This window comes from Globicephala melas, chromosome 16 (assembly GCF_963455315.2).
Source record: "Globicephala melas chromosome 16, mGloMel1.2, whole genome shotgun sequence".
NCBI lineage: Eukaryota > Metazoa > Chordata > Mammalia > Artiodactyla > Delphinidae > Globicephala > Globicephala melas.
This window is the reverse complement of record NC_083329.1, coordinates 48,089,969-48,110,934: the sequence shown is the minus strand read 5'-3', so window position 1 is coordinate 48,110,934 and position 20,966 is coordinate 48,089,969. Positions and strand designations below refer to the sequence as shown.

Sequence of the window (20,966 nt, the reverse complement as noted above, 5' to 3'; positions counted from 1 at the left end):
AGGACTTTTCCCACTTTGTGCCTCTCCTCACTCTCTTTTCCATCTGTGTGTTGCTACCAGCTTAAATTTTCTCAGAGGTAATTCTGCATGTACTGTCAGTAACTCTTTGTTAGCCTACCAAAGTAAGGACAAACTCCTCTGGTAATAAAGTCTCTCAACAGTGTAGCATTAAGTGAGTGACAGCTTTGCCTGCATCCATCCATTTCTTTCCCCCTTTAAACACTTACTAAACACCTACTCTACTGCAGGTACTGTGTTAGGTGCCGAGAATATGCAACATTCGGTAAAATGAGTTCCTTACTTTATTCTCAAAAAATAATCCGTTTAGAGATGAGTATACAAAGAGTTAATGCGAGTGCAACTTGAAAAGTGCTATATGAAATTGGAAAAGTGTATTGGTATCATCTAGAAAGGCTCCACCAACATTGTTAGAGGCGAGAATTGTCAGGGAGGCTTCACATATGGAATGGCATTTGAGTAGAGTTTTAAAGGATAAGTAGAAGATTGCTGAGTGTAATTTGGAGGCAATAGAATTTCATGCATAGAGCCCAGTGTAAGCAGGGGAAACTTGAAATGTATAGTGTGCAAAAGACAGAAGAAATCATTTTGTATGGTTTGAATTCAGGACGGGAGAGAGGGTTTGAGGGACAAGGCTGGAAGAGAGCTTGTTTGTGAAGAACTCTGGATGCCATGATAAGGAGTTTAGACTTCATTTTGTGAGTAGTTGGCAGTCTTTGAAAAATTTTAACAGAGGTATTTTGGATCATAATCTTGTTTTGTTACAATTAGCATGGCAGTGATGTGAATGATAGTTTGGAAGGGGGAGATACCAAAAGCAGAGAGACCATTAGGATACTCTTAATTGTTGCAAGCAAGAAATAATGAGAATCTTGATCAAGGTAGGGATCAACTTACCTGAAATTATGAAAAACTTTAAGCATTGATTATTTAGCAAATGTTTAATTTTCTTCTTCTATACCCCTTGCATGTATGATGCTCTTCAGCCGATGATTTGAAATTGTCCTGCTTTTTCTCCCTTCTGCTCACATTATTTTTTCTCTAGGCATGTTTTTCCCTCTTTATCTAGTTTAAGGTCCCAGAGCACTTATTTTTGTCCTTCAGAATATTACTTTTTTGGGTCCCTCTTAAATTATGTAACAACAAGTCACAAAGGAGGAATCAGAAAATAAAAAACATGGTCCCCAACCTCTGCTTATAGTCATATCAGTAAAGTATGTATATAAGTAATACAAGTAATGATAACCAGCATCGCCAGGTGAAAGTGATAAATGTCAAAGGAGTCATTTATTACTTCCAGTCAGAGTTCTGTAGCACTGAGAAGTACAGATAGAACATAGAAGAGGTTATTTGATCTGGGCTTTGAAAGATGAGTAGAATTTGGTAGGTAGAGAAAGAATTAAAAGATGTTTCTGGAAAAGCTGATTGATAGAAAATGGATATTTCCATAGGAGTGTAGAAGAGGTCTTGGAGAGGGTAGGAAGTATGACATAGAGAAAACTATATTTTAGGGGAATTACTCTAGCAGTGATTTATGAACAAACATCATTAGAGAAATGGAGTGAGGAGTCAGGGATCTTGGAAGGCTGTAGGAGTAGTTAGGCATGAGGTAATCAGAATTCAGTCAGAGGGGTGATAGTGGAAATAGAAAAGAAGGACTAAATGGAGTAGGGTATGTTGTGAAGGAAGAAGGGACACTGATTTGTGACTAGATGTTGAAAAGAGATGATGATGCCCACATTTTTTATCTGGAAAGCAGGGATAATATTGGGCATCGTTAATAGCAAACATAAGTAATTATTCAAATCTAGTTAAATCCGAGTTTTCTGAGTTTAAAGAAACACTAAAATTGATGTTCTGCTGTATTGTTGGTCTCCTCATTTGTTTACATACAACAAATATTTTTGCACATTGTTGTTCAAGCCTTAGCATACTGAAAAGGAGGTATTGTGAAAAAAGCAAAGTATTGTCTCTTTAGAAGAGTAGTTTTTAGAGAAATAAATACTATTCTGCTCATTTATCTCTTTCGGTATTATTTTAAATGCTATATAAGATTTAGTAAAAATTTAAGAATGTTTAAAGCATTTCTGCAGGTATAATTCAGACACTTACTGAAAGATGGTATCTTATTTAATAGAATTATGCTAAATGAATGGAGACCTGTGAAAACGCTCATTAAGCAGAATTTGATGGTTCCACTTTAACAAATAAACATTAGTATGATAACGTCCTTAGAGAAATACCTTATAGTGAGGTAATATTACCTTATAATATAAAACTAACTACTTTTAATGCTTTTATTAAAGTTCTTTTCAACTCTTAATTGATGATTGATTTAGGGCTTTGCCATATTCAGAAATATTTCAACACTGTATGTTGAAAATAAAGTAGTCACTATTTGTTTTGTAATTACGCATTGTGTAAAATTGGAAAACATCACATTATTGAGGAAGGAAACATCACATTAAGAAAAGGCTTTATGATTAAACTATATTTTCAAGTTATTTCCTCTCTAACATAAATTTGCTTAAGCCCTCAAATTAATTAATATTTATACTATATATATTGTGTATGTATGTGTGTGTATAAATATATATGTATATATATTTTAAGATCTCCTCTATCATTTTTATCTCAGAATAGTCACAACAGTGTTTCCCAGAGTGTTGAGTGTGTATCACTGGTAGTATTCAGAATGATTTTAGGTGGCACACAGATGAATCTGTAAACTTTTCCAGTTATATATTTATTGTGACAAGTAATATTTAACATAGTGACAATTATGTTCACCTTTATTTTCTCTCTGTTTTGAATTCTGGTTCAGAAATTAGAGTTAATCATACCTTCAATTTATGGCAGTAAAATTACTATCTTTGTTCTTTATAAGGCCCTTGAGTTGATATATTTTATTTTGTCTTCTTTATTCTTGACTTCCACTCCCATTTTCCTTTCCTTCTGCCATAGGAAACCATTCTAATTTGTTTGCTCTATACCTTTGAGTGAATGTATCTTTATAAAACATAGTGTTGTTGGTGTGTATGTGTTTAATTGACTTAATTAGGCTTTGTTACAGATATTCTGCCCTTTTTTTTCCCCACTATTTTCTTTAGCACCAGAAAGTTATATCTCTTCATGTTGCTGTGTACATTCTTACTTGTTGCTTCTAACTTATGTTTAGTTTCCCATAGTGTACTGCACTACATTCTTCTACTTAGAGGCAACACACTCTTCTTCAAAGCACAGGCAGTGGAGCAAAGTTTCTTCAGTTTGAGTTCTAACTGCACCACGTCTTAGTTTGGGTTTCTTTGAAAGTAGAGCCTGAGAAAGGGACTTATGGCTTGGCTAGTTTATTTGGGAGATGATCTAGAGAAGCAGAAATGAGAGAATGGGAAAAGTGAGAGAGAGAAGAAAGTAAAGTTACATAAAATTTGTTCATGAGCTAGTTATCACTGTGAGCAACTGGGATTCAATTTCCTTGGGTACCTTCTGAATGCACCTCAGCATTGTCCCACCAAAGGACGGACAGGAACTTGGGACATTTATCCACTGACTTTCATCTTTTGTTAACTGAGGATGGCTCCTGGAGCTCTAACTCTAGCACTTGTGTAGTTGTGCCTGTATACTGCTGAGCAGTCGTCTTTGGGTTTGGAGGAAGCCCTGAGGAGCAAAACAGAGCAGTGCCTTGGCTCACACTTGATGTCAGATGCTGTTGGACAGTGCATAGATCTGAGCACTGCAAGTGTCTGCCACCCCTTTTATTATGCAGATTACCTCGTGTTCTGTTAAGTCCACTCTGTCACTGACCCTTCAGAGTGGTGGCTGGTTGTAATTGCTAAAAGCAGTCTCTAAAACAGGAGGGTTAGGGGAACATGCTGTAGTCCCTCTACTGCAGCTGGTCCTGAGGCCATAATTGATCCTGTAATCTGTGGGATAGTGGTGCTGTCCATGGGGTATATTGTGGGCGGGAAAGGCAAACCCACATCTGGAGTCAGTGTCAGTTCTGCACCTGCATGTGTTAGTTGGCATTCCACAGCAGCAGTAATTAGGTCATCTTCATGAGAAGGAAACCATGCTGCTGGGCCTTTGTAAAGCCTTCCTTTCTGTCACTAGGGCTCCTCCATTCACAGCCCTATTGCTTAAGCATTGAGGTGGTCGAGAGCAGAAGCTGGCTGATGTCCAGTGACAAGTCACTCCATCTGTAGTTGGGATGCAGTTCAATGCACCTTTCCTCTTGGTGCTTTGTGGTGGGCATTAACATAAGGCATAGAAGATTGGCACTTTGTGCCGACTCCCACAGAACCATCGACATGCCTCTTCTCCAAATTCTTTGTCTTATTTTCCAGTGTTTTTTGGTTTTTTTTGTTTTTGTGGTACGTGGGCCTCTCACTGTTGTGGCCTCTCCCGTTGCGGAGCACAGGCTCCGGACGCGCAGGTTCAGCGGCCATGGCTCACGGGCCCAGCCGCTCCACAGCATGTGGGATCCTCCCGGACCAGGGCACAAACCTGTGTCCCCTGCATCGGCAGGCGGACTCTCAACCACTGCGCCACCAGGGAAGTCCCTCTTATTTTCCAGTTTTGCCCCTTCTATCCCCCTAACCAGTCAGCCATACCATTTGCCAATCCCAAGGAGTCCATGTTTTCCCTTCTCTGGTCACTTCTCCCTGCGCCGTACCCACTGAGAGAATTTCTACCTCATCATTGTCTTTCAGAGCCATCCAAATAGGGCTGTAGAGCAGTAGTAATCCATTTTTTATTTGTTTCTGTTAACCAGGCCCCAGGTGTTTTTGTTTGTTTGTTTGTTTGTTTTTTTGTCATTGGCCACCAGTAACCAACCATAAAGTCATTGGTGTGAGCAGAAGTAAAGATACCAATATGGTAGAGGTAGGTGACATGAAGCTCTGGGCCACCTCTTGTAGTTGAGTAGTGCCTTCTGGACCTGCCTAGGGCCTATTACATCACACAGTGGATTGCTGCTGTGCCTAACCTTGTGACTTGGTGGATCATGATGGGTAGCTCTGGTCACTAAACCTTAATGTTTCATGGTTGGGAACTCTGCCAGGGCCCAATATCATGCCAGGAGCTACACTTTTCATGCAGTGTTGTAGAAGTTATGTGCTTGCTTCAGAAAATCTGGAGGGCTGTGCTGCAACTCTCCTACTGGAACTTGCCAGAGAATTGACATGGCGTCCGTTTACCACAGATGTCTCTAATACCTTTGCATCTGAGCATCAGGGCAGCTTGCACCAGAGCTTGATCTGCTGAGAGCCTCTTCTCCTCTAGATCCTAATCAAAACTGGCAGCCTTCTGAGTCACCCAGTGTCTTCTTTTTTTTAATTTAAAAAATTTAAAAAATGTACCAGTCATCTTTCATTGGGCATTAATTCTCAGGGTGTAATAGGATTCAGCAAAGATCAAAGAGAGGTTCTTCTTCAAAGAGAGGTTCAGGGCAAAGATGGTCATGGTAAGGACTGCAGACCAAAGATGGTCATGGTAAGGACTGCAGAGAGCACCCTTCACATGGGACCCTCATCAGTGGTTCTTGCGTAGCTGTTCATGTTTGAGTTCCTTGTAAGAAACGCAGTAGTTGAAAAGCACGTCAGCTTCCAGCACCATAGAAACCCCAAGGGTGCTCCCTTTGTTTATATTGACATACTTGTTGTCATACTGGTAGTAACCTCTTTGAAACGCTCTGATGGTGCCTTTGGGGGTGAAATCTTGCGTCAGTATCCAGTTTGGCAGATCCTTTATTTTGACATCCTTGAGTTTCTTCTCCACTGGTACAACTAACACCATCTTGGTGTCTTGGATATTCACTGTCACTCAATCTTTTCTAATAGTTCCGTTTAACTAGAAGCCGCTGTTCTGATTTTCAGCTTAGCCTTCCCTCCGTTTGCTGAATTCCCTTTAAATGAGTTGTATTTTTTTATGCCCATTCCGGGGCTCTGGGTTCCCTAAGCACTCATTTAGTTCTGGCTATAGGCATCTATTATTCAGTGGCAAACCAATAGGCACGAAAGTCAGAGTTGTTTCTGTCCTGTGGACTGATAACAAGGGGGCCAACAAATTGTTGCCCATTTCTTGAAGCTCTGGGAGCAGTCCTCAGGCTCTCCCGACTGCAAGATCTGTTAGCAGTGTGGCAGACGAGAGTTGCTTCTATGTCTGCTGAGATCTGTTAGATGGAGCAGCCTTTTGAGGGTCCAGCATTGCAGAACACAGTTATAGTGCCAGGCTTGAAGATGAGCTTCATCTTTCCTATTGGTCTCTCCTTGGACTCCATTGAAAATGTATTCCCACACCTACTGTCTTCTGTAGAGAAACCTAGAACTTATGGTCTCAGAAACATCCTACAGGCCTCTCAGGCTCTTTGGTTATTGTGCTACTCCTGAAAGGGAGACAGAGAAAGTCTATTCCCATTCTCTTCAATTCAGACTACCTCCTCATAACTCAGATATCTTTATTCTTTTCTTAATTTAAGTTTGGTGGGTATTCTTCTTGCTTACTTATTTGATCATTCTCCAGTTTGGATGCTTTTAGATTCCGGTGGTGGTTTGTGTTATTGCAACTGCATATGGTACTGTAGGAAGAGCGTGCCACAAGATTTCCAGTACCAGCTTTTCATAATCTATAGTGACATTTCAATTCCTGTCTTTATCCTCCATCCTAATACTTCTCTCCTGTTCTACTATCTTATATTTTCAATAGTTTCTTTCTGGGTGTCTCAGATAGAAATTCTAGTTTAACTTCTCAGTTCACCTACTTCCTACCTGTTCGTCCTTTCTTCCTTTCCTCCCTCCCGTCCATTTTTTTGTGGGTTAAGGGCTAGAGGAGGCTTAATTGTCTCTTTGCAGAACAATTTTTTTTAATTTTAAAAAGACTACATAAATGAGGCATGAATAAGTTCTTGCAATCAATTTTGACAGTATGCACCGAAGCCTAAAGCCCTCTTCACTACTCTCACCCCACTGCCCTCCTTACCACACTCCCCTCCACCCCATTTGCACCTCACCGACCTTTACATTACAGGTTATTGATTTGGGGGATTTATTTTTATAAAATTATGCCTAATGAGAATACTTGCCTTATAAAGTTAGTGTGAGGATTAAATGAGTTAGTACATGTCAAGTATGTATAACATGTTAGAATTCTTACTTCATAGTATAAAAAACAGTATTATAAGAAAAAGCTAATAAACTTAAAGCAAAGATCATTCAAAATATGAAATAAGGCAGAAATATTTTTGGGGAAAGGGCTTTTGCATATACTAAGGTTCCCCGTTTCATGACTTGGATATAAATTTCTTTTCTCTAACATCTAGAAATCACCAGAGGGGTGGTGATTTGGGGAGCAAAGTTATTGAGCTAGTACTTGGATTGTTGGGTTAGTAGTAGCTGGCTATAACTGTAAGGTTTGGAGATACATTTGTGGATGTTAGTATACTTACAAAGAACTATTAGAGTTTATTATATGATTTTATAGTTGATTTAACTCCCCAGTTATGTTTCCCTTAAGATATTAATATTATTTTTATTCATTTCATTCACCTATTGAACATTTATTGTTTTGCTTAGTAACATGCTAGAAAATAGAGGCTACAAGTGCTGCAAGATAAGTCAAAAGAATCACCTGACTAAATAAGCGTTATGAGAGGAGGAATCACGTCTGTTTCATTGACTGTTGTATAAGTGTGATGCACATACCAAGTAATTAATAAATACTTTATGAATGAGTGTTAGTCAAGAGCTAAGGCGCAGCTATGGTTCATGTTCTGGGTACACTAGAAGTACAGAGATGGGCCGGCTCACTCAACCTGATATGTAGGGGTCAGGGATTGCTTACACAGATGATGCATAGATCAAGTCTGAAGAGTGAACTGTAGTTAACTTGGTGAGAAACAAAGGGAAGAACAAAAAGGATGTGCAAAGGATGGGAGTCTAAAAGGGATGCCTGTAAATATAGAGGCTTCGGTGATTTCAGTGTAGTTGGATCATTGTAAAGGTATGAGGAGTGAATGGGAAGATGGTGTTAGAAAGCCTGGCGGAGGCCAGATCATAACAATGCTTCTTATATCTTGGTAATTCCATCCTATGAAATGAGAATATTTATAGATTTTTTTAAGCAGAGAGCATGACAAGGTCATTTAGTTTTAGAAGTTAGGTTTGGTTTAGAAGTTAGCATTTTATTAAAAGTGATCATGTACTAGGCTGTACAGCAAGTTCTTATACAGTTCAAATGATCATATCAGCCATAGTTTTTGTCAACATACACTTAAGTTAAAACTGAGTAACAAACAGTATATACAGGCACACATTTGGAAATTTAAAAACCTACCTCCGTAAATCCCACAGGTCAAAAATAAAATGATAATGCAAGTCAGAAAACACCTAGAACTAAACAATAAAGAAAATTAGGACTTATTAAACTTGTGTGACATGTTGAAGCCTTACATACTCATATTAAAAGATTAAAAATATTAATAAGATAAGCACCTAATTTAAATTAGGAAAAGAACAACAGAATAAATTCAAGTGAAGTAAAATAGGTGATAAAAATAAAAGCTAACACTTGTAGAGCACTTGTTATATTTACCAGGCACTGTTCCATGTGCTTTACAAGGATTATCTCATTTAATCTTTGCAACAACGCTGTGAGGTAGGTACTCTTATTATTCCCACTTTACAGATGGGAAAACTGAGGCACAGAGAAAAACTTATCTACACTTCTAGTTAATAAGTGATAGAATTGGGGCTAATTGGAAAAGTTTGTTTTGTTTTGTTTTGTTTTGTTAAGATACGATGGAGAGAGTTAACATAGCCAAAAGTTGGTTTCTTGAAAAGGCTGATAAAACAGACAAATGATTTGAATAACTGATCAAGAAAAACCCAGAAAGCACAAGTAGTATTGGGAATGGAAAGGAGGACATAACTTCAGATATAGCAGAGATTTTTTAAAAATAAAAGATACCTTGAATAAGTTTATGCCTATACTTTTTTAAAAATGTATTTATTTATGGCTGCATTGGGTCTTTGTTGCTGAGTGCAACCTTTCTGTAGTTGTGGTGAGTGGGGGCTACTCTTTGTTGCGGTGCACGGGCTTCTCATTGCAGTGGCTTCTCTTCTTGCAGAGCATGGGCTCTAGGTACACGGGCTTCAGTAGTTGCAGCATGCGGGCTCAGTAGTTGTGGCTAGCAGGCTCTAGAGCACAGGCTCAGTAGTTGTGGTGCATGGGCTTAGTTGCTCCGTGGCATGTGGGATCTCCCCAGACCAGGGCTTGAACCCGTGTCCCCTGCATTGGCAGGAGGATTCTTAACCACTGTGCCACCAGGGAACTCCTACATTTTACAATTTAAATAAAACAACAGTTTTTAAAACGTGACAATAAAATTGATTAAGGTGAAATAAAAAACCTAGATATTTCTGTAATTATTAGAGAATTTTAATTTTTAGTGAAAGATCTGCCTCCTCCCATATACTCACAGATAAGCCCTTGGCTCAGATGATTTTAAAGGTGAGTTCTATGAAACTATTCAAGTGGTAGATATGTCCAGATATACAAAGACTGTTTGAGAGAATAGCAAAATAAGGAAAGTTCCTCAGCTTATTCTGTGTGAGTAGTATAACCTTGATACCGAAACCAGACATGGATAATATGAGAAAAAATTTATAGGTCAGTCTTTCTTATGAACATAGATGTAAAACCTAACAAAATTGTTAGCAAAACAAATCCAGTGGTGTATCTAAACGTGATCATGTCTACAGTACTGCAATACAGTTCTGACACTGCCTACCCACTGTTAGTGTCAGACTCCACAGTTTTAAGGGCACAGTCCCCAACAAGACTGCCCTCACTTGAGATGCCAGTCACAAGTTTGGAGGTCCCCAGGCTACTCACACTTCTGACTAACTGGCTACAAATCCTGGAGGATTCCCGTGACTGCCCCCCACATTTGACAATTCATTTATATGACTCACAGAATTTAAGAAAGTGGTAGACTTATTTTTTTAAATAAATTTATTTTATTTATTTATATTTGGCTGCTTTGGGTCTTTCTAGAGAAAGCTGCGTGCAGGCCTTCTCTAGTTGTGGTGAGCAGGAGCTACTCTCTTTTGCAGTGCGCGGGCTTCATGTTGCCGTGGCTTCTCTTGTTGCAGAGCACGGGCTCTAGGTGCATGGGCTTCAGTAGTTGTGGCACGTGGGCTCAGTAGTTGTAGCACGCGGGCTCAGTAGTTGTGGCACGCGGGCTCAGTAGTTGTGGCTTATGGGCTCTAGAGCGCAGGCTCAGTAGTTGTGGCGCACGGGCTTAGTTGCTCCGAGGCATGTGGGATCTCCCTGGACCAGGGCTTGAACCCATGTCCCCTCCATTGGCAGATGGATTCTTAACCACTGTGCCACTGGGGAAGTCCCAAGTGGTATACTTATGATAGTTTTATCAATATAAAGGATACAGATTGGGACCAGGTAAATGAAAGACACACAGGGTGAGGCCAGGGAGGCTTCCAAATGTGGAGCTTCCATGCCCTCTTCCCCTGGAATTAGGGTGTGTTGTCCTAGGAAGCTTATCTGAGACATGGTGTTCAGTTCTTATTGGAGTTTCATTTTGTAGGCATGATTGAATAATTGGCCACGTGACTGAACTCAATCTTCTGCCCTCCCTATCCATACTCCCTGGAGGCTGGGCTGGCTCCAAGCCCCAAACCCTCTTTTTTTTTTTTTTTTTTTTTGCCGTACCAGGGCCTCTCACTGTTGTGGCCTCTCCCACTGCGGGGCACAGGCTCTGGACGCGCAGGCTCAGCTGCCATGGCTCATGGGCCCAGCCGCTCCGCGGCATGTGGGATCCTCCCGGACCGGGGCACGAACCCTTGTCCCCTGCATTGGCAGGCGGACTCTCAACCACTGCGCCACCAGGGAAGCCCCCAAACCCTCTTCTAATCACATCACTGGTCATTTTGGTGACCATCCCCCATCCTGAGTCATTCATTAGCATAAACTCAGGTGTGGTCCATGAGGCTTGTGAATAACAAAGACACTTCTGTCACCCAGGAACCAGGCACAGAGACCAGACAAAATATTTATTTAACGATGACAAAACAGAATTTATCCCAGAAATCCGAGGATGTTAATGTGTTGGTTATTGTTGCTGCATAACAATTCATTCCAAAACGTAAGGACTTGAAATAATGAAAGCTTAAATTAACTTACAGAAATTCAGGAGCAATTTACTGGGTGGTTTTGATTCAGGATATTTTGTGAGATTGTAGTTTTGTCAACAGGGGCTACATTCATTTAAAAGCTTGACTGGAGGAGAATCCACTTCCAAGATGACACATTCTCATGGCAGTTGGCAGGAGGCCTCTGTTCCTCACCGTATGAGCCTCTCCACAGATTCCTTGAATATACTAACACCATGGCAGCTGGATTTCCCCAGAATAGATATCCAAGAAAGAGAGCAAGGAGAAAGCTGCATTACCTTTCAAGACCTAGTCTCAGAAGTCATACTTTGTCACTTTCACTTTATTCTGTTTGTTAGGAGGGAATCTCTCAGTCTGGCCCACTCTCAAAGTAATTAGGTTCCACCTCTTGAAAAGAGGAAAACGAAAGAATTTGTGGACATATTTTAAAACTACCACAGATAGCTTACTCTTTGAGAGAGCTCTCAGGGACTTCCCTGGCGGTCCAGTGGGTAAGATTTTGCCTTCCAATGCAGGGAATGCGGGTTCGATCTCTGGTTGGGAAGCTAAGATCCCACATGCCTTGCAGCCAAAAAAACCAAAACATAAAACAGAAGCAATATTGTAACAAATTCAATAAAGACTTTAAAAATGGTCTACATCAAAAAAAAATCTTAAAAACAAAGAGAGCTCTTAATACGGATTATTACTAATTAATTTATACATTAACACATTGAAGGAGGAAGCCACTGTGATTATATCAATAGATGGAGAAAAAGTACGTGATGTAATTCAACCCCATTTATGATGAAAACTCTTATTAGCAAATGAAGAATAGAAGGGAACTGTAATGTGATAAAGAATATCATTAAGTTTATAATTAATTTAGGAACAGTTGATGTACATGATCTTGAAGTTTTCTATACATAATGTGGTATGTTTTTCCATGTGTTAAAGTTTATTCTGTATCCTTCAGCAGTATTTTAAAATTGTCCTTGTATCAGTGTTGTACACTTGGAAGTACAAAATGGTACAGTCCCAGAGGGGGTTACCAAAATATCTACCAAAAGTACTATCAGACCCAGAATCCCACTTTTAGAAATCTATCCTTCAGAATTATTTACCCAAACAACAATAACAAAAGCATCTATTCAAGTTTATTTATTGCAGCATTGCTCATAATACCAAAACCTAGGAACAACCTAAAATGTCCATCAACATAAGAATGGATAAATACAGCTATAAAATAATCATAAAATGGAATACTATATAACAATGAAAACGAATTAAAAGGAACTATATGTATCTATGATGGTAATCACAACGTTGAGTGAAAAATAAGCAAATTATAAAAATATACATATAGGAAGATACAATTTTTATACATCTATAGCAAATTTAACAGTATGCAAAACAATATTATTTGGGATATATACCACATATAGTATAAAAGCATGTAAAGACATGAGTGTTAAATACCATAATCAGAATAGTGGTTCCCTCAGAACCAGGGAAAGGGTGGCACTTCAGTGGTATTTGCCCTGCTTTACTCAGTACCTATATAATTAGGTGAAGTCTTTGAGGCACTGTATTCAGGAGTGTAGTTCATAGACTCATAGGATATGAGAGGTAGAAGTCTTCATGGTATTATTTATTTTACAGATGAGGAAACTAAGGCCTGGAGAGGGAAGTGAGTGGGCCAAGATCAGCTAGCCAATTAGGCAGAATTTGCAACTGAATCCTAGGTCTCCTGACTCTAAGACTGTGTTACTTAATACAGTATATTCTTATATTTAATAAAAATATAAGTTGATAAGTATTTAATAAAAATATAAATTTTATATTTAATAAAAATATTTTTATATTTAATAAAAATATAAGTTGATAAGTATTTAAACTAGGAGCTGAAAGAAAGATACTAAAAAGGAAAAAAGGACAAGTTAATGTCAAGTCTGCCATAGAATTTCTTCATGAAAACACTCTAAACCAGCACATTCTAACCTAAGACATGTTCTGACAGAGTAAAGAAAATAAAATGGAGATGTTTCATCCAAAACGGGGAAAACTCTTTCTGGATTTCCAAGCTCTTCACATTAATAAGCCCGAATTTGTCATCTTGAGTGTTGTTTCTCAGACCTATAGGTTTGCAGGGTTTAGTTTCCTATAGTTTGTGGTTCATGCTTGTCAGGGCAGAACTGTTAACAATCTGATTTTAACACCCTCTGGTCTTATTCAGGGCCTTTGGTTACTTACAATTTACATATAAATACTACCTTTGAACCTTTACTTAATTGAAAGATTGCAGTTGAGTTTAGATAGTGCTTTGAAGTTCCCTTTGTCAGACCACATTGTTTGTACCAAAGGACTGTATTTTCTTTTTGTCTGTGGTTATTTCCACAATTATTTAACTTGCTGTAACTATGTGGTACTGTCAGAATATAACCCAAGCCATTGTTTGCCTTAAGCAATATTTTAGGTCTTGGGAAATAATGTTTACTGATACATGTCTTTCTTAAAGACCTTTTAATTTACTCAAATATACTCAAGACATTGAGTCTCAAGACATACTCAAGACCTTTTAATTTACTCACATATACTCAAACTTGAGTATATCCAGTGAAAACAGTGGAAAAAAGTTTTTTTTACTGGATCTTGACACAAGTCAGGGCTCAAAGTGAGCAAAAGGAAGTAGTGTGGTTTTTGTATCATTTCAGTTGTGTTGAGAAAAGGAAATGGAATAGTTTATCCATAGCATAGCCCTTATGGGAGAGTCTCATTTGTATGTGAAAGTAAAAGGAATTGGCATAACGTTTTAATTCCTTCTGCTATACTCAATCATTCCCTCAGCAAATATTTATTTAGTACCAGATATGTTCCAAGCACCATCCTAGGTGCTACAAATACAGAGTGAAAAAGTAGACTTATACACCTGCCCTTACGGAGCATACATTCTGGAGCAGGTGGCAGGCAATAAACAAAACAAATAGTAAATTATATGTAAAATTACAGGTGACAAGTGCTAAAGAGAAAAAAAAATATCAGGGATGGAAGATGGGAGTGCCAGCGATGTGGATGGGATTACAGTTTTAAATAGGATGAGCAGGAACACTAAATAAGAAAGGGGTACTGAGTAAGCACTTGGAAGAGGTCAGGTAGCAAGTCATATGGATAGATGTCTTGGGGAGGAATATTATAGACAGAGGAACTTGCAGAGGTCCTGCAGCAGGGCCATCCCTGAAATGTTTGAGGAACCAGGAGGCCCATGCTGCTGAAGTAGAGGAGTTGGAGTCTTGTTGGCCATGGTAGAGTTCAGCTTTTACTCTGAGTGAGTTGGAGAACCATTGGAGGGTTTTGAAAAGGGGAGTGATGTGATCTAATATGCTTTTTATCACCACTTTGGCTGCTGTGTTGAGAATATATTGTAGGTGGATAAGGGCAGAAGCAGAGAGTCCAGTTCTAGGAGGCTTTTTCAGTAATCCAGGCAAAAGGTTAGTTAGTGACTTGGACCAGAGAGATAATAGTGGATGTGTGGTGAGAAGTGCATAGGTTCTGGATATATTCTGAAGGTAGAACCAACAGGATTTGCTGACCATAGCCTGTGGAGTATGAGAGGGAAGAAGGGAGTTGCCCAGAATGACTCCACGACTTTTGGCCTGGGAAGCTAGAAGTAGAGAGGCTGTTAGTTATGGTGAGAAAGACCAAGGGTCTAGCAGATTTAGGGGGTAAGAGGAGAAAGACCAGGAATGATAAATTATATAGCTGCTGATTACATTATTAAGTAAATTTTTGTACTATTTGAGCTATCTTAAAAGTAATTCTATCTTGTACCAGTCTTTTTTTTTTTTTTTTGCATATGTGTTATTGAGTATCTTTTTCTGAGATATTTGACATTACTCAGAAGTACTAATTTTATGCTCATCTAACCCAGAATACTCAAGTGTACCTTTTCCTTTCATATTTGGTTATATCAGAAAAATTATCTCTCTCTGACCTAAAATATAAGGAGAATTTATTGGCTGTTAACTGAAAAGTCCTTAAGCAATCCAGGTGTCAGGCAGGGTTGTTTGAGCAGCTCATTGATAGCTCCAAGGATCTGGCTTCTTTTACTCTCCCAGCTCTGCCTCTGGTTCCCCTTCTGGTCCCAACGTAGCTGCCAGCAGCTGCTATTTTCTTATTCATGTTCAATCTGAAAGAGTGACTTTATCTCTGCAGGGCCAGCTGAAGTCCTTAGGCCATGTTAGTACGGCTCACCCCTGAACTTTTCATTGTGGCATAGGAGATAGAATATGCTGATTGGCTTGGGCTAGGACAGAGCCTCTACTTCTGGTGCTTCAGGGAAACCTGTGTACAATGAATTTTTTAAAGTTGTAGATAGAGGAAAAAAAGTGGAGAAAAATGGTTGATTTTTAAATTACTTTTGCATTGTACAAGCACTGTGGTTAACACAGCAAGAAGATGATTCCTTTTGTAAAGTGGTCAAATGAGAAGGAAAAAAAGTAAAGTAAAAGTAAAGTTGCATTCAGACATTAGTTTGATTAAGATAATTTTTCTTCTTAGAGGCCTAAAACTATTGCTTTTTGAATATCTAGAACCTAAGAGGAAATTCCCTGACAGTCCAGCAGTTAAGGCTCTGTGCTTTCACTGCTGAGGGCCAAGGTTCGATCCCTGGTCAGGGAACTAAGATCCCGCAAGCCTTGTGGCGTGGCCAAAACAAAATGGAATCTGGTAGGTCGTTCTCGTCAAGAATAGTTGTTTCTCCACAAGGAGATCCCTATTGGCATTTGGTTGAGACCATTCTTTGTTTTGAGGGATTGTCCTTGCACATTGCATTGCATTTTCCATTTTGGGCCCTGGTCACTGTGTGTCCTGTCCTACCCCAGTCATTGTTCCAACCGAAAAATCACCTGTATATTTCCATATCTTCTTAGGGAGGTACAAACTTGCAGAAACTTGTGACTCTTTTTGAAAGGGTGTTTCATATTGAGGACATAAATACAGATATACTTTGATTTGGTTTCCTGAATGAAAAATGGGTTTGTTTTTTGTTATTCTTGAAGTTCTGCTTTGACTTTTTTCCCCCAGTTCTAGAAGTTAGATATAGTCTCCTTAAAAATTGATTTAGCATTTGAATTAATTTTTTGGCCACAGGGATTTACTGAATTAATTCCAGAAGTTTTTGATTAAATGTATCGCTAAGGAAAAGAGAAATGTTTTGATAGCCAAATTTTGGTGCTCTTTCAAGCATTTTGACTTGGGTCACATAGGTTAGAACAGAAAGACCACCCAATCTTGAACAAATTTCTAACTTTGATAGGTTAAAATTATTTGTGGTGGGAAAAGTGAAATAGGTACTGAGTCTAGAAGAATTCATTCCTAAAGTCAGAATATCTTAGAATACTCTTTGAATATATATTAAAACACACTTTGTAAGCACTTAGGAAATGTTAGACCTCTTTGATGAAGTGAATATATTAAAAAATGTTATGTATGTGTGGATATAGTCAGTCAGTTACCCTCTGAGATCTGTTTTCTGAAAGTATTTGTATCAATCAGGGCCCTGTCAGGAAAGCTGAAACCACACTGGTTATTTTAACAGAGAGAATTTGGTGTAGGGAGTTGACTACACAGGTATTAGAGGATTGAAAAAGCTAAAGGAACACTGGGATTAAACTGAAATACTAATTGTGGGAAGCAAATACCACCCTTAAGAGGCTGAGGTTTCAGAACCTAGAAGCTTGGAGGAGTGCCCCTGTGGAGCCCTGACCCAGTCCTCTGTTGAGGGAGCTCAGAGCCCAGCTACTGCCGGCTCCTGAGGACCTGCTCTGGGGTCTTGAGGCGCTGGCACTCAGACCCTGAGGTGTAGGCACAGTTGGGTCTGAACAGGGGCCATGAGGCTGGTTCTGGGAGTGTGGAAGGAAGCTGGAAATGGAATCTACTGCTGCTGCTATGGCAAAGGCTGTAGTTCAGATAACTCTGACAGGAACAACAAACAAAGTCAGAAAGATGAAAGTCCCTTCTTCCCTCCCCTTTTGGCAGAACCTATCAAGGAACCAGCTGGTAAAAGACTTGTTAGTGGTATCCCAGGTCAGCATCACAAAGCAGAATGGTTAGGTTTTATTTGGGGGCCGGTGGGGGGGGGGCTTGTTATTGCTTTGTTTTTGCTGAAAAGCAATAGTGTAATACGGGGCACAGTAGTTTCCATTTTTTTCTCATTACCTGTCACTCCTGACTATGCAATAGTGAATGGAATTTGAGCTTTCTCAGCAGCAGACTTGCTACTTATTGGTTGTATGAACTTGAGCAAGTTTCTTAACTTTGCTGAGCTTCACTTTTTCCTTGCAGAGTTGTGAAGATGGAATAAAATCTTATGTGGCTCAATAAAGAATAACTTCCTATTTCCCTTTTGATGTACTTACTGGATAAAACACTGCACTTGGGAATAAAAGACCTGGGTTTTAGTTTTTGCTTCAAGTTACTAGCTGTATAGAATTCAGCAGATCACTTTAGCTTCCTGAACCTGTCTCTTCTCTGTAAAAGTAGGAATAATTTTACTTACTGTAAGGGTCATATACGTATGGTATAAGGCATGTAAAACTAACTTGCAAATTGTTAAGATGGTGATGTGCTAACATAAAGTTGCCACTAAACACTATATATGATTTTCTCTCACTTAATTGGCACAAAAGACCTAGATCTGTATTATGCTAGACCCTGAACTATTCAGTAACCACATTATACTGATTTTATCTCTATAAAAATATTGTGCAGAAACAAAGACAGTATTGTTTACCATTACTCATAATATACCTATAGGGATGACCAAATTCTGTTGCCTCCTAGGCATTTCTGCAACTACTGATTCACTTTACCTGTTTTTTTTGTCATTTGTGCTATTCCAGAGGAGAGACAGAAGAATAACACCCAGACCCTCTCAATTAACTGCTGGCATTAAGAATTTCTTCTGAGCACTGATGTACCAAAGATTGGTATATAGCATAATCTAGTTCTAATTATTTGTGAGGTTTTTTTGTTTAATAAGATGAAACAAACAAAAAAGCTTTGGAGAAACTAGGTTAGTGAATTTGTAGTACAAAGTTGAATGGTGTTTTGAAAATAGATTATCCCCTGTTTTTTAAAATAGTTCATAAACAAAGAAGCATTTATTGTGCATCTAATATTGTGGCCCCCACTGAGGGATATAAAACATCTAAGTGCATCAACTATAATAATGCTATACTAGTTTGTCTTACCTCTCTGTTCCTGGAAGAATTTTACTTGTGTTGGGGAGAACAGTTTCTTGGCACTGAAGGAAAGTGAAAGGTTTTGAATGAAGAGAGGACAATTGAGCAGAAATACAGAGGTTAAATGTTGTTAAATTTGCTTTGAATAAATAATTGAGCATTGGGGAAAGGAAGGTCTAGTCAGAAGGTAATTTCAAGGGTGATGATGAAATTAGTGACCTCAGGGTAGATGAAGACATCACAGTTAGAAATGTCTTTATGAAGTGGAACTTCCCCATCCCTACTGTAGGTCAGAATTTAGCTAGATGGTTGGTTCTCTTAGCTCCTTTTTCAGACTTTACAAAAGTTCTCATTATGAATGTCTCACCCATCACAAGTTCTCACAGCATGGACTCCAAGGCAGGCTTTTTGGTGAGATTCCTGTGTATTACCACAGATACACTCATAACTATTTATTTAAGCATGTTATTTTTTAAGGGTTTATGTTTAGATTTGGGTGACTTTTTTTACACTGATATAAAAATAACCTGAGTAGTGTTTCTCCATTTGTATGTGTATATATTAGTTTAGGAATTGATGGGGTTGGAGGTTAGAAATGGGGAGGGGATGGATGAGTTGCTTGTTAAGGGAAAAGACAATATTCTTATGCTAATCCAAACTCTGGATCAGGAGCAAAGCAGCCCTGCAAACAATGGCTGTGGAGCCAGAAAGTCTGCAGTGAGTCTAGTCCTCAGAGAGCTTGTCAGACAAGGCGCCTGGAGCTGCCTAGGGGGAGGACCCCTGGAAGGGGGAGTTTTCTCCTTACTACTTTATGGAGTTGGCAGTAAGCCAGCCTGTTGAAAATTCCCAAACCTCACTACTAGAAAGTAAAAATTAAGGGTGGGGGGCTTAACGGGAAGAGGAAAGAATGACTTTAGTCTGTTTTTTCAGCTGACTTCAGCCTTTTCCTGTTTTGTTTTGTTTTGTTTTTTAATCCTGATTGAACTCTTGGTTTAACTTTCTTGCTGTTTGCAAAGCTTTAAATTTTTTTATTTAAAAATAATTTATATTTTATTGAGTAATGTTGTAGTCTTATTATCCTGAAAAAGAAGCCACCAACCTGTGTATATAGCAAAGGAAAGTAAATGTATTTAGGTGCCTTTTTGGACTACTTAATAATAGCTTTTAAATATGAGAATCGTTAAAAAAATATATATGAGAATCATTTAAAAATTTTGATCATGTGGCATTTCAAATGTCTGCATTTCCTTATATTCTTAACATTGCATGATCAGATATTTTTAATTTTCATATAAAAATTCCAATGAATTATTCTAGGAATTTAAAAATATTTTTTATTTTCAGATGTTAGAATTATAAAATACTCAGTTTCAAGAATGGTTGCAAAATAAGGTTACTATTTTTGCTATATCATAATTTTAGAAATAGTTAATATGCTAGGACAAATAAAGGGGAAATCATCAGTACTTCTGTTATGAATAACAACAGTTACAACAATAACAACTAACATCTGTTATTTATTGAGTGCTTAATACCGAGATGCAAGGCGCTAACTCATTTAGGTTAGTAATATTGTCCCCATTTTGTGGCTAAGGAAACCAAGACCTAGATAGCTTACGTAGCTTCCCCAAAATTACATAGCAAATAAATACTGGAGCTGATTTTTGAAACCAATAGACTGACATCAGAACTTAACTTTCTTAAATTTGCCAGGATATTATATGAAAAGTGACTTTACCTAGAACACAGAAGTGATGTCATCGTTATGGAATCCATAGTTTAAAAGGGCAAATGTAACAGTGTATAGTGTGGAACTAGGGACAGGTTTTCCCCCACAAAAAAATGAGCCTTACTTATTGAGGTAATTTAAAAACAAAGAATATACTCTGGTTACTCCTTTGAAAGAAAGATGTTAGTTGTATTATCCAGTTAGTTCTTTGAGCATTGTGACTATTTATGTTACACTTTTTTTTTTTTTTTTTGGCCGCACCACGCATCTTGCAGGATCTTAGTTCCCCTACTAGGGATTGAACCCGGGCCCTTGGCAGTGAAAGCGTGGAGTCCTAACGACTGGACTGCCAGGGAATTCCCTGTTTATGTTATACTTGTATTGTTATACTCTGACTTGACTATGCCTTCCAGACTTCTGTCTTCTGGTTGACTGTGCAATAACTTATAGTGATTAGGCTTTTATTATTTCAACAAATTTCTTGGAATTGACTGTATTGGAATTGACTGTAGCAATGAATGTTATCTACTGCTGCCCAACAGATTACCAAAAAACTTAGCAGCTTAAAACATCCAGCATTTATCATCTCATTCTGACCATCAGGAGTCCACCAGAGGCTTAGTTGGATGGTTCTAGTTTAAAGTCTCATAAATTGTGGTTAAGATGTCTATGAAGCTACAGTTACTGGAAAGCTTCCCTGGCACCGATGGATTCACGGCCAAGGTGGCTCACTCACATGGCTGTTGGCAGGAGGCCTGAGTTCTTTGCCACATGGGCCTCTCCATAAGGCTGCGTGGGTGTCCTTATTGACAT

General features: G+C 38.7%; 2 protein-coding genes across 4 annotated transcripts in view; one reads left to right on the top strand and one right to left on the bottom strand.

The window, feature by feature from the left end:
• Positions 1-20,966, top strand: part of BMPR1A (bone morphogenetic protein receptor type 1A) — a 142,041-nt gene that overhangs the window by 83,260 nt on the left and 37,815 nt on the right. The window lies entirely within an intron of this gene.
• Positions 5,548-5,811, bottom strand: LOC115856467 (ATP synthase subunit f, mitochondrial-like). Of its 2 annotated transcripts, XM_060286665.1 has the most exons (2): positions 5,694-5,811; positions 5,548-5,576 (listed from the first exon to the last, which is right to left on the bottom strand). In XM_060286665.1, exons 1-2 carry the CDS (start codon positions 5,809-5,811, stop codon positions 5,548-5,550), a joined length of 147 nt encoding a protein of 48 aa, XP_060142648.1. The 2 variants fall into 2 exon arrangements, with proteins under 2 accessions (XP_060142648.1, XP_060142647.1); XM_060286664.1 differs by having other exon boundaries at positions 5,548-5,811.